This window comes from Electrona antarctica, assembly GCF_951216825.1.
Source record: "Electrona antarctica genome assembly, chromosome: 3".
Classification (NCBI taxonomy): domain Eukaryota; kingdom Metazoa; phylum Chordata; class Actinopteri; order Myctophiformes; family Myctophidae; genus Electrona; species Electrona antarctica.
Window position 1 is genome coordinate 34532171 of NC_136808.1, and position 14393 is coordinate 34546563.

At 44.8% G+C, this 14393-nt stretch overlaps 2 protein-coding genes across 2 annotated transcripts in view; one reads left to right on the forward strand and one right to left on the reverse strand.

Annotated features, from left to right (window-relative positions):
* Positions 1 to 14393, forward strand: part of tox3 (TOX high mobility group box family member 3) — a 220292-nt gene that overhangs the window by 24457 nt on the left and 181442 nt on the right. The gene's annotated exons all lie outside the window — the stretch shown is intronic.
* On the reverse strand, positions 5956 to 7770 carry LOC306919759 (dual specificity tyrosine-phosphorylation-regulated kinase 2-like; the record flags this gene model as incomplete). The annotated part of the gene is made up of 1 exon (XM_079496311.1): positions 5956 to 7770. One exon carries the CDS (start codon positions 7768 to 7770, stop codon positions 5956 to 5958), a length of 1815 nt encoding a protein of 604 aa, XP_079352437.1.

Sequence of the window (14393 nt, forward strand, 5' to 3'; positions counted from 1 at the left end):
ATTTCGGCTCGTCAGAAATTTTCAGTAGCACCGAAGAGCCGACTTTAGGATGGTACCCGCCCCCCCGAACCTCAAATGACGTCACATTGTAGGCTCTACAGAGCCGAACCGACTTTTATTCGGCTCTAAAATAGGAGTATGAATCGCGCCTTACACACACACACACACACACACACACACACACACACACACACACACACACACACACACACACACACACACATTAACTGTATGATGGTTTGGGGTGTTACAGTACAGTACAGTACAGTACAGTAGAGGGATCTCCACACGGTAACTGTCATTTCTCGACCGTTTCGGACGCGAATGGAGGACGTGAGTGCACCACTCACTTCACATGGGTGTGATTTTTTAAAATTCTATTCAAATGTCTTGTCATGTTTTATAACATGTTTGTTTGACGTGCAAAGAGGTTTTGCACACATTCTTAAAATGTTCTTTTTATGGGAGCATTTCTATCTGACGACAAATACACATTTACTTTGAATGTTGTATCTTTTTTTAATGGAACTGTGTTTACCGGTTTATAGAAATGTGCTTAACATTAGCATTTTGTGTGGAGACAATGATAAATGACTTGCTGTTTTGCAAAATAGCATATTATATTGTTGTGCTCAAGTAGGTCATGGTCATGATTAAGTGGACCACAGGCACATAGTGATTCAAAGTGACCAATTGAGAAAAACTGTAGTGCCAGAATTGGGAAGTGGGGAGGCTACTTATTGGATATTTAGGATTAACACACATTATGTGACCAAAAGCAATAGAATGTATATAATTGAAAATGTATGTACTGTATGTAAGTATGAACACATATTGACATAATATTTTGGGCCTCTATTTTTTGGTCTTTGGTATCTTTTTGGTTTAGTTCAATACAACCCCAAGATGAAACGTTTTTGCTTTCAGCAATTATATGTAACAAAGGGTCTTTTGTTCTCACTAATCTCTAGCCAGACCCCTAACCAGACATCATGACATTTGAATACCTGGAGCTCAAGGTGAGAAATGACTTTGTTTGTGTTGGAGACGAGCAACCGTGGTCTGAGAGTGGGTAGCCACAAGAGTAACAGGCCATATGGACAGCGGACACAACATGAATCTAATAGATATACTAATACACATACATTACATGGGTTGGGACTCATTGCGTCGCAGATCCATTTTTGTGGGTCATGAGTGAATATATCCCTTAACTACAATTATGTGTTCAAAAGCAAGAGCCACTTGAGCTGCACTCAATACAAGGCAGAACCTAATGACCTTCAAGGATTTGTGCCATGGCAAGAGGCCATTGTGAGTTTTACTCTTCTAGTGCTCTATTTTGCCTAAATATTACGTTATTCCTGCACATTCTTATAATCTCTGAAGACCTCAGATTCGTTCAGCAAAGCTTCGGGAAGTCTTCTTATTCAGGCTTTTAGTTTTATTCTGTTCTGCTTGTATACATTGAACAAAAACCTGCCAACAAACCTCACTTTAAGTTCAAGTCTTTATTGTCACATAATGCAGCAGGTATAGTGACATATCTCAGTAATCTCGCTGAACCTGCACATGCAGTCAGTATACTTGTTGTAAGTACCCATGGTCACAACATCTGAATGCACATACCCCTGTAAATGTCTGCACGGACATAAGCTGGTGATGAAAACAATGTATGAGCCTACCATACCCTTGCGGCTGCGTAGATGTGGGCAGCATAATTTGGCCATAGTGATGGAAGACACCTTTTTTGTTTCTGCTCATCTTTAACCGCCCTGGCATGTGTTACATATCCTATTGTATTGCATACACAAACTTTACGTTGCGTATCCTTTTGTTCTCTGGACCAGGAGTATTTCATAATGTGCCGACCATTCTGCCTACCTGGCTGCTTTACTGCTGCTGTTGGGGCACCCTGTTAGCTCCACAAGTAAGTGCACCTATCATATCACTAAGGATACTCCTTCTCACAGTTGGCCCCAGTTCAAATTCAACCCAAGGCACTTTCGATGCCTTGGGCTCGCCTTTCGACCACAACGTCATGGGTTTGATCCCGAGCACCATTAACTCAGCGTATGAGTAGCATGGCTTGGTATGGCAACTCATGCACTGGAAGCTGATGGGTGTTGCGCTCCACCTCAGCAGGGGTCTAGCGCATTCGCATTGCGAAACGGGTATAGACTCCGCACTCTGGCTGATGCCAACACTAAGCCTCTCCAACCTACTTATTTGATTAGTAAACCCATAATCCAACTCTTCATAGCAGAAGCACTTGAACCCTTGCACCCTATTCACGTTGCCGCACGTTGTGAGCTTGTAGATTGTTTTCAACAAAACTGGGCGTAGGAGGGGCTAGCGCCCCTCAAAAACAAAATGCCTAATGAAGATGTCACTGGTAAGCGGATTTCTGAAGTGTCCACAGCCATCCTATGAGACATAGAACGGGTACATTTTTTAGGGCTGATAGCCCCTCCTATGTCCAGATTTTGGTGTATGTGCACAAACTTTGTCCTACACAAACATTCAATCCCATTGACAATGAATGGACAATGTTGAGTGTTTGTGTAAACCCAAACATTGCGCAACACAAACATTGAAGACGAGGACGAAGGTGAGGACGCAAATTCTGATTTGCCGGAATGAGATGATGTATGATGATGTACGATGATAAGATTGCCCCTCACTTCACACACTTCATGAGCATTAGTGAGGGCAAATTATATTAAAGATAGGTTGAAAATGGGTGAATTCATCCTTCAAGGGAACTACATGGTTATCAGTGAACAGGAGACCATTCAGCACCCTGATCTGCTTTTATTGTGGCGGAAGACTTTAACATGGCTAACAAGAAGTTAGATCACCAAAATCAGATCACATCTCTATATTCAGCTATTCCCCGCCTACAGGCAGAGACTGAAACAGGAGCCAGTCACAGTGAGAGGTTCAATACTGGTCCGACCATTCTGAGTCTAGGCTTCAGGACTGTTTTGATGCCGTGGACTGGGAGATTGTTTGGCATGCCTCTGGGATAGAGCTTGGGCAATTAAACGGAAGTGTACCGAAACCGACATTTAGAACTTCTAACCAACATTCTGCTGGTGACTGTTAATCGAATAATAAAGACGTTAATCGTAATTGAGTCATATCACCAAATCCCGGGATCTACATGGGAACATGTCTCAAGAGGATCCCAGGCGTCATGTGTGTCAGTTGTCAATGACATACAGTATATATGAAGTATGAGGGCAAGGTTTCAGCCCGATCAGATTGACTGCCATTATGAAATTGAAGTTAAATATTTCTATATGATCTCTCTATCTGTCTGTCTGCCTCTGTCCCTTTAATGCCCATATATGGAGATCACTGATGACAGACTAACATCAGATATGCCCATATATGGGCATATCAGATGGATCGGCAGTTCTGAACCACCGGATCTCCATAGTGTCTCAGTCCCGCCCCCTTTCAGAACGACGAGCGGCCCGGAAGAGAATTTCCCATTCATTTTCCCCATAGACGTTTCAGAAAGTATTTATTTAAAGACCTTTAAGCCTCGGACAAAGCCAACCCGGCTCCTGACAAATCATGACAATAAACACAATCTTTTGGGCAGAACAAATAATTAGAAAAAAAGAAAAAGAAAAAAGGGGTTGTACCCTGCCCTTTTTTTCTTCTTTTATAGTACAACAATATGACTATGAGTCAAAAAAGTGTGGTTGCTATTAGTACAGTATGATGATGATTGACCCACATGACCTCACAAAGGGGAGATTAATAAAAACTAAAACCTTTTGGGGTTGCTAAAAGTCGGTCAATTACTATAGTCTGGTTGCCCTGATAGGCAACCACACCAATAAACTGCCTTGTGATTTCTATTACGTAAAGGGGAAAACACCCATTTTCAATATTAAACTATGAGAAAGAATCTGCAGAACACTCCAAATGAGATGAATGGTCCTTTAGGTCAGTCGTTCCCAAAGTGGGGTCCTTGAGGGAGTTCCAGGGGGTCCCCAGCTAAATGATAGTTTGGAACCAAATGGACCCTTATGGGTCTGTAACTCGGAGTGTACAAATGGAACCAATTGGACCCGAATGGAACCGAATTGGTTCCAGATCAGATCCTGCAATGCCTGATGGAAGGCTCTTCAGGAGTGTGGTTAGAGTGTTCGCCCTGAGACTGGGAGGTCAGGGTTCGATCCCCGGCCGGGTCATACCAAAGACTCTCAAAAATGGGACTCAGTGACTCAGTGTCATACCAAAGACTCTCAAAAAATGGGACTCAGTGCCTCCCTGCTTGGCACTCAGCATCAAGGGTTGGATTGGGGGTAAGTCTACATAATAGCGTCATGTCCAGGGGGGTGTACTTGTACATCAAGCTGCCTCACGCTACAGAGATAGGCTCCTGCCCTATGGGCCTCATGGCTTGGCAAGGCTACTTCAGGAGCCCGCCCCCGTAGATTTATATAGTGCTTGAGATACTCAGTTGGTTCACGAAACAAAAACAATTTAATTAAGAAAATACCTAGTTAAAAGGGTAAAAAGTAAGCAAGATTAAAAGGTAAAACTGGGATTTGGGTCCATTAGTTACCAGGCTTTTTTTTTAATCCCAAAGACTTACAGTATATTGTACATCTCTGTCTGTGGTTCTCTGGAGCACCTCTCGCTCCGACGTCCCATTTAGTGTTGAGTAGTGTTGCGTAGTGTTGAGTAGTGTTGCTGGAAGTGGGGCAGAGGTTCTGGACTCGCATCAGTATATTCACCTGCATGTACAAGCATATAGAGGAATTATTAGCATTTGAAAACAATGGCTGTCCCTATTTATTTGAGCAAGAAAGTAAGTAGCCTACACGGAGGAATACAGAGAGGGGAGACTGCTCGCATAGGCCTGACTCACACCTTCGCATCTAGCATACAACATTGTTGGATGCTAGATGCATGAGACTTGTTTACTGATGCAAGCTCGCAATGCATTTCCAATGGAAGTCACATGGTTTGACACAACATTTGTGTTGTACGGCTTTCGGCTGTGTTTCGACTGCCCCCCACCCCCTCATACAACACAAATGTTGTGTCAAACCATGTGACTCCCATTGGAAATGCATTGTGAGCTTGCATCACTCAATACGTCTCATGCATCAGCTATACATCAATCTGTTGCGAAGGTGTGAGTCAGGCCATAGAGCGAACTGTGTTGTTATTTTGTGCCGTCATATTGTGTTTTTTGTATCGCAAACAAAAAATAATGGTTCATTTTGCACATTTCAAATGTGTGCATTTGACACAAAACGTTTTCTGCTCTGCCAGGACCTATACGCACCTGCTGTAAAATGAAACCGGGTGTGCGGAAGTCATCTCTCTAATAAATGTGTGCATACAAAATGAAGGGCAACAATGCACTTCATCTACTACCTTCGAACCATATGACAACACTGGCTTGTGCTGAAAATGGAGCTGAATCCGAACCATCAGGTCTGCAGTGCCAGCAACCAATTCAGACAACCAAGGACTATTACTGCTAGCCAAAGGGAGTAGGGGAAAGACCAAAGCACCTTGTAAAGAAAAATGCCATTCCTAGTGTGGAGATACAGGCATACAGAACAGGCTGTAACCCAGCTGCATGCAACCAGAGTTGCATCTATACTGTGTGTCACCCCCCTCATCGGGAAACGGCTTAAAAAAAAACACACATAGCAGATCTACAAGCTGCTATTATTTCTAGTGTGGACTTTTTTGAAAATGTTTGAAAATTGTTAAAATGTCAATTGACAATGACAATGGCCAAAACAGAGATGCATAGCACTTTTAGGAATTTCATTGAAAACACAGTATATTTTGAATAATGTAATAACTTTATATAATGTATTTATTTTTCAGTTTCCTCTACTTTCCAATTCTATGGTTTGGGATAGTGTTAGTAATCAGTCGGTCTATAGCCCCTACTTTGAAAACCACTGGTCATAGATGTGTTGCTATTGTCTCCTGTCTCCTGCAGAGTTTTCGGCCTTTGTAGCCGAATTCTCTCACACCCTCCTCAGCTTCCACATCATCGCGGTGGCGTTTATTCGATGACCATGCAGTACGGCGAGTGTCACTCTGCATCATAGGTAATGCACGAGAGAAAGCGGCCTGTGGCTTGAAGTAGGGGGGGGTTTGGTACCCTGGGTTCCTCTTCGCTGTTTGGGCCCCAGGGAAGGGCTTGGTCATTTGATGGTAAAGCCAGGGGTGGCTGAGGGCTTGCCTCGGCGTGAGGCGGGACGAGGGGTCCCAGTCCAGACACTTCTTTATGAAGTCAATAAAGGTGGGGTCCTCGTAATCCTTGAGTGCAGCTCTCCATGCTTTGCTCCCTGGGGGGCCTCTCATCTTGCCTTGGCAAGAGCGGGACCCCATGAGCACGGTTCTTCCCCCGGACAGTGTTTTGACGCTGCAGTAGCGTGGGTGGCCCATGGAGTTGATGAAGTTCTTCGCCCGCTTAGCCTTCTCCAGGACCTTTTGCGGGGGCATGCCCAGTAGCTCCATGATACAGACCAGCTGGTCACCTTCATCCTCACCAGGAAACAGCGGGTAGCCCGTCAGCAACTCAGCCACTATGCAGCCGAAGCTCCACATGTCGATGGGCAGGCCGTAGCCAGCGCCAAGGATCACCTCCGGGGCACGGTAATAACGAGACTGGATGTAAGACATTTGAGACAGCTTACATCCAGTGTGTTCGAAACAGCTTGAGCCAAAGTCAATCACCTTGAGGTCGCTGTGTCCTTCCTGTTTGAGCTGGATGTTATCAGGCTTGAGGTCACAATGGATGATCTTGTGTCTGCTTAGCGCCTCCAGACACTGCAGGATGGAGTAAGAGAACTTCCTGACCAGCGGCAGGCTGAAGCCCTTGTTGATCCTGATGAGCTCGTTCAGGTTCTTGCTCAGCAGTTCAAACGTTACGCAGATGTGCTTGCGGAACACAAAGGTCTCGAGCATGTGGACTACGTTCATGGTGCCATTACGGTCCTGCTTGCGCAGGTACTCCAGGAGGCGGATCTCCTCCTGCAGCAGCCGGTGGGAGTCCTCCTTGTTGCGCACCATCTTCAGGGCCACGAACTGCTGCAGCTTGTGGTCGTACACCTTGGCCACCTGACTGAAGCTTCCCTTACCAATCACCTCGATGAACTGATAGCGGTAGGCCAGGTGGTCATTCGGGACATGGATGTAGTGAGCATCGGTGTCATCATAACCGCAGTTGTTGCCACCAGCAGTGACGGGCCTGTTCTTCTTTGCGCTGGTTCCCCAGAAATAGACGTCCGGGTATAAGTATACCTCCGTCTGCTCCAAGGGGGTCAGCTTGGGGCCGTGCAACCTGAGAGTTTGCTCTGGAGTCAGTGGTTTGGCGAGCTTGACACCTGTGACCATGCAGTTGCCTCTGTTCCCAGTTCCATGGGGACCAGATGACCAGCCGCTGGAGCCCATGCTGACCACACTGCGGTCCTTGGGCAGGCTGGACACGGGGGTGGGTTTAGTCGGGGTCTGTGCTTTACCAGTGGTCTTTTTCACCACAGGGGTGGTGTACTTACCTAGTGCTTGACCAGTGGTCCCTTTGCTTTGGGTGTTAGCCATGGTAGTAGTGCAGTAAGTGTGGTCTCCATATCGGTGGTTAACCGTAAGTTGTTGACCATCTTCTCGCACTGTTACCTCCCGATCCACCACCGTGTGTTTAGTCATGGGGGGTAGATCAGACGGACTGTCGTTGACACCTACATCTTCTTCGAGGAGGTGGTCTGTTGTCATGGACAAGTCGTACAGTCCGTTAATGTTGATCTGAATTCCCCCCTTTGAATTGCCTTTTTGAAATGTGCTATTCAAAAAGGCAATTGTTTTGCCCTGCCTTGGCTTACGCCATGGGGCCATGGTGTACTGCTAACAGACAGAGTTATAGCAGAGGTTTACTTAGTAATTATACTCTACAGTTCTACAGCAATTTCTGTTGTGTATGACGTCTCATGACGTCACATGTACACATATGGAGATACCGTGATTGTGTGCCCAGTGCCCACCCACATTATGTACATATATGGAGATCCTAATGTCAACAACAATTATGCCTATATATGGACTTGGACTCAGAACAAATCAGTGTTGTTAGGCAACAGTTCGTTGTGTGTAACTAGTTTCTGCTGTCAGACCAGTGCACACAGCAGAAAGAGAGGAGATCTCAACACGTTGCTTTGTGATTCATTGTTCTATAGATTCTCGTATATAGGTTTTGCCTGTGGTGTGCATGCCCCTTTGGCGGCTATGCTGCACCGCTAAGCTTATGGAAATCTATATCTGTTATTCCTTGTTCCTTTTCTGACCATATATGGAGATCTCTGTATCTTGCAGTCCTTGTTTCTATTATGCCCATATATGGAGATCCCTGATGTCATCAGTATATGGGCATGCTGATATATCCATATATGGAGATCTCGGTATCTGTCAGTCCTTGTCCTTTTTATCCCTGATAAAAGAGCCTGATGCCATGACGACACATTGAGGTTAGACAACACACTCCATATTTGCATGGCCCTAGTGGGCATAGCTCCATTGGGAACTCCTTCATGGTTATCTCTGTATAAGTTCTTGTCCCTTTTATGCCCATGTATGGAGATCCCAGATGTCGTCAGTATGCCAAATTGCCCATATGGGCATGCCCTCTTTTGTGCCCATATGGATCTGGAAAAGGTAAACAGACCGTGACCACGGCCATTTAGAGTTTCTGATCATCGCCCATATGCATCGCTCTAGCATTTCAGAGCTAGTAGGATGTAGCTTAGGACAGGGACCAACCTTAATCAATATAAAACAGTATAAAACGAGTATACTCGTCCATGGCAGCCTACAGTGCTAAAAACGAGTATACTATTGAAAATTAAATGGAACATCATGTGAAATACACAAGTGAGATAGTTTTGTATTGCCATCTTCAATCAGGTGTCAAACCTCGACATGCATAGCATAGTGTATGCATGGAGTGTATCGGTAATGTATAGAAGATTCTCAGAACTTGGCTGAAGTAGTTTGTGGACAAACCTTTTGTACCCTAGGCATAACCGTATAGTCCTAGCGAAAAGTCAGAGACAAAATACAACCATTATTATATTATAATGTTTTATTATATTGTATTATATTGTATTAACATACAGATTGCACAAAATTACATTTTATTCATTAAATAAAGTTAGCCTACAATGCCACATATATATTTGTTTATAGAATATATTTGTGTATAGGAAACAAGTGTGCACAAAGTACTGATGTACTTGCCTCGGGGACCGCTGGCGTTTTATTTTCAAAAGAACTTTAAAAATCACACTTGTGTGAAGTGAGGAGCGCTCTCATCGGCATACAGCATCATACATCAAATTCCGTGCTCAGCCAATCAAATCATCTCAAGTTTGGTACACACACACACACACAGACACACAAAGCTTGGCATAGGAGGGGCCCCTCAAAAAAAGTCCTCCGCTGTGTTCTACAGGGGGGGATGGGAGGCGTGCACCAGTTACTGGTTAACCAATAGGGAGCCGGGCGTCTGTTTCCAGCGCTAGTTTGATCCGCCCCTCTATGCCAAGAAAAGCTTGGGTACTTTCACTGGACTACTGGAGTATGAGGAATGGTAGTGGGGGAGGGAGGAGCAGCTGGGGGCTGGGTGGTACAGCTGCAGTGCTTTACCCATGCATTCACCCTGGTGTCTTGAATCATTTATAATTGTTTACACAGCACTCTATGCAGCAGAATGTGCTCCAGCGTTGTCGTTTAGCAGTCTGATGTTTGCCAATGTGGATCAGAGAACCCTAGCCCCTCCCCTCCTATGTAACATGAGCCAAACGTACACTGCCACATCAATAATGAAAAATGCTGCAAACAGATGGTTTGGACACATCCTGATGCAGGAATCGTGAACCAGGAGGACCACAAGTCAGAGTTGGGTCATTGGGTGTTTCAAAACGATTGCCGCGTGACCCCCCCCCCCCCCCATAACCCCCCTATAGCCCCCATTAGCCAGCCTTCCCTTCTGCCCATCTCATGACCTTTGACCATGCTGATCAGCATCTTGGTTTAATTGTAGGGAGATGCCACAGTGATCACTCATATACAGTAGGTGTCCTGCCTAATCGTCCTGTCAGTCGACCATTTTAACTTGTCATGTACAATTAATTCCTTCATAGTCACTATGGAGCTGATATGAAAACGGGTGCTGGCAAAGTACACACCTGTGGAGACCTACAGTACTATGCAGACACTGTATGCACACTGCAGTGTGCATACAGTATGTGCCTTTGGCTTTTACAAGGAAATTGCTCATAATATTGCCCAGCACAAGTTATAGTGAGAAGTGCTATTGTACCTGTATTGTGTCTGTTGATATCAAGCTTAACCCATTTAGTGCTATCATTTATTGCAAAATTAGGACCTAATTCACGCCAGCATTTTTTCCAGTCGAGCTCTTATTTTGAAAAGCCACATTTTCAGTCGACCGGAAGTGGATTATCCCTGCAAGCTAGACGGAGCCCAGACAGCCTTTGTTTACATGATCGATCTATGCCGGAGCACTGGAGAGCTCCACATCACCGGGTCTGTGCCGTCACCAAAATGCCATCTGGGACAAGGAATAGGAGATACAGGCGATTGAAAGAAATGGATAGAATGGATTATTATGGCGACGACGATCTAAGATGAACGATCCAGTGCTGTGCTAACAACATTGCTAGCTAACCGGCTAACGTAAGCAGCATTATGGCTCGGATGATCGAATGCACTATAAAAGCGCAATTGACAAAGGTCTTCGGCAATGGCGTTAAGCGTCAGTATCACAATTAGGCTTCAATTGACAAAGGACTTCGGCAATGGCGCTGAAAGTATTACTTTGTTTTGAATTCATCATTCAGTTTTTTATGTAATATTATTAGGGGTCAAGCCCGAAGGGGCGAAGACCCCTTATTATTTGCGTACTGGTTCCGCCATTTTTGGCGGTTCTGCGTTGTCGTTTTTCCACACAATTCGGCAATATGGTAGATGGTTGTGGGAATCGAATCGCTCAAGGACCTTTAGAACTCCCAATGAGATCAAACGGTGAACAACACTAGCCCGGAACACGGAACCTGCATGGGTCCAAAATCTGGACCCTGCTAATGCATGGTTGATTCGTAGGTTGATTCATTCCCTGATGAAGGCTTAAGCGCCAAAACGTTGGATTAATTTGTCTTAACCTGCTGCGTCCTAATAAAACATTGGCACTCTGGCTATTGACGTGTGCGGCCACTTTCTTGTTTTTTCATGATTCCCTCTTGATTCGTAGGGGTAACAAAAAAAGTGACGTCATCTCCAGTCTCCAAACTACTAAATAGCTCATCGCTCCTCTCTATATAACATTACTTGTTAGTCCTAATGCAGTCATCAAAGTCAAAGTCGTACGATTTGTCGAAATGGGAGTTAAATGCTGCAATTTGTAAAAATGACAAAATATTAGTTGAAGCGGGGCTCATAAAATGTCCATGGGACCCATCTAAAAGACCACCCCTGGGTCCCGGGACCCATTACAGTGAAAACGAATTTACATCACTGTTGGTGTAAGTTTTATTTTAAATGTTTGTTTATGGCTTTCGTCTTTATTTTTAAGGGACGCTAGCCTAGCTTTTGTCCCCACACGTCTCAAGATTTGCCATTGACAATGAAACGGGAATTCAGGTCAAATGTCCGCTAAATCTGGTCCCCACACGTCTCAACATTTGCAATTGACAATGAACGGAGAAATTACGTCAGAATTCCGCTAAATATGACATAAATTAAACATCAAAACATTAATCGCCATTGACATTGAAGGGAAAACCTACGTCATATGTAAACGAGCAAATCGGCTAACCAATCCCATGTTGGTGGGAGTGCTTGACCAATAAGGGACCATCTTATGTACGATGACAAGAGCGCCCCTCATTTCACACGGGTATGATTTTTTTAATATTTTAAAGAGGGGCAGACAGTAAGTTGACAGGAGTCAGAAATAGTTTGCACGCTCTTCTCGCACACAAGTAGGCCATTCGTGGCCAACTTGTTGGCAGCTCGACAGCGTGCACTAGTTATGTCTGTGTCCCTTTTTGTCAGCTCCATTATGGAGATCTAGGGGTGATCTAATCAGGTGTGATCAATTAGCTAATTTGGGCCCCAGAGCCTCTAGAGCGGTGCCCGTTGGGCACTGGCCTACTTGGAACGATGCAAGTTGGAAATGCATGCCCCACCCAGTTATTATGTCTTATCTCTTTTATGCCCATATATGGAGTTCTTTGTCAGGCATGCCCAAATGTGGAGTCCATGCAGATGTCAGAATGATGTCAGAACAGGCCAGCTCCATATATGGAGATATATATAAGGCTGATCAGGTCCAGAGCCCGGGCAGAGGCTTTTGTGCTGGTTCTGGACAACGGTGTATCCGACCGACTCGGCACTGGGCACAGCACTCCCTATGTGTCGAATTTTAAGTCGGTGGGGCAAACGGTTCTCGAATTACGTGGATTACAGACGTACAGAGACTTGGCGCATATACTGTATATATATAGATGGGTTATTTGTCAGGGACGAGGTTAAGGTTAGGATTAACTTTGGTCAGTAGGCTATGTATTTTGTTTCATTATTATTAGCAAAAGAGTCTTTATGCATTATTGTGGTGGGTACGATGCTACAACCACATGAGGCGTACAGCATGCAGTGCACACAGGTTGACTGTACCAGAAGTCCAGAACATATAGGCTATTACCTACTTTTGACTGATACGTCCCATCATACATGCACACATGTGGGTATTATTGTAACAGAGCCAGTAGATAAATGGAGCGTGCTACCTGTGGTTTTCCCTTGTGACTAGATTTCGTCTTCCTTAAAAGGAGCCATTATATTATGTCTTAGCGATAGAGAAATGATTCCGCTTTAGCGGCGCAAATGCTACTCATCGGCAATCATTAGTTTAGCTACTCCATAATCACCCTGTTCTTGCCGCATGTTCATCAGCGGACCTGTTCTGCCAGCACTGACAGCAAACGAGGGCACTATTGTCAGGGGCAGGAAGTGAAAATTGCACCATAAAACAAAAGTAATACCCAATAAAATAGGGAAGGCAACTGGCATTTACAACATAAAACTGAAAGATTGCCATGAAGGTGCGTTGGTAAACATGGTGCTATTTCTCGTGTGTAATCTAAATTGCAACCTTGTGCAGTCTGCTGCCTGTTCCTTAGTAGGACGCATGACATGCATTACATCAGAGAACAAACTAGAAATGGGCACTCTACAGAGAACATACTGTCTCTGCCAGGCTGGGTTGCCTAGCCAGGGCTGTGTGTGCGTGTTAATCATGCCTTGTAGGACCCGAAAGCTGCATGGGGAAATAGCGTTTCTACGACACACAGTTCAACTTTTATTTGTGGTGCCGCCTATGGGCAGAAGTGAACCAGTTTTTGGAGGTGCTGTCTATAGAGGACCCTCAACATATCATTCCAGTTTGGGGTTGATCAGATCTTGCCTTAATGATATTATATGGCGTCTTGTGTGAGCCCAGCTCACTAAACGTGGAAGCCAATTACAGACAATGAGCATGAGTTTCATAATCATTGTCAAATGACTCCTGAGATCATGTGTACCAAATCTGTTGGGGTGGGGGGGTGGGGTGATGTTTCTGCAACACACAGTTGCAAAGAACAAGATTACTGTGCAGAATTTCCTCGTTTGTCAACAAAAGTGCTCTCAAGACTCTAGCTGGAGCCCTAATTCAGCCCTACTTTGACTATGCTTGCACCTCTTGGTTCTCAAACATTTCTATGTCACTAAAGACCAAGCTATAAACCTCCCAAAACAAACTAATTCGACTATACTCCTCGGTCTGGGGCCCATGAGACATCTTTTTGCAACCTATTTTGATAGTCTAGGGTGGCTCCGGGTAGAAAACGGAGTTAAACAATTTAAATTTGGACTGACATTTAAAATGTAAATGCAGCTTTGCCCTATATGCCCTCTGTACCCACATATCTGACAAACTACCTCAAAAGAGTGAGCGACTCCCACAGCCACAATACAAGAGGAAGCGAGAACAACGATCTCGTACCACCCACTTTCAAAACGAACATGGGCAAATTCTCCTTCTACAGCACTGCCACCCAAGTGTGGAATGCCCTGACTCCCTCCCTCAAAAAATGCAGATCCCTGGCGTCTTTTAAAACAGGCCTGAAAATCCACCTTTCAGCATGCCAAAGGGAGAGGAAATGATTACCCCCCCCCCCCCCCCCCCCCCTTAGTATAGTGACTACCCCCACCTCCTTGTTCCCCAATCAATCAATCAATCAATCAATCAATCAATCAATGATATGTGTGCCACGCTATGGGAC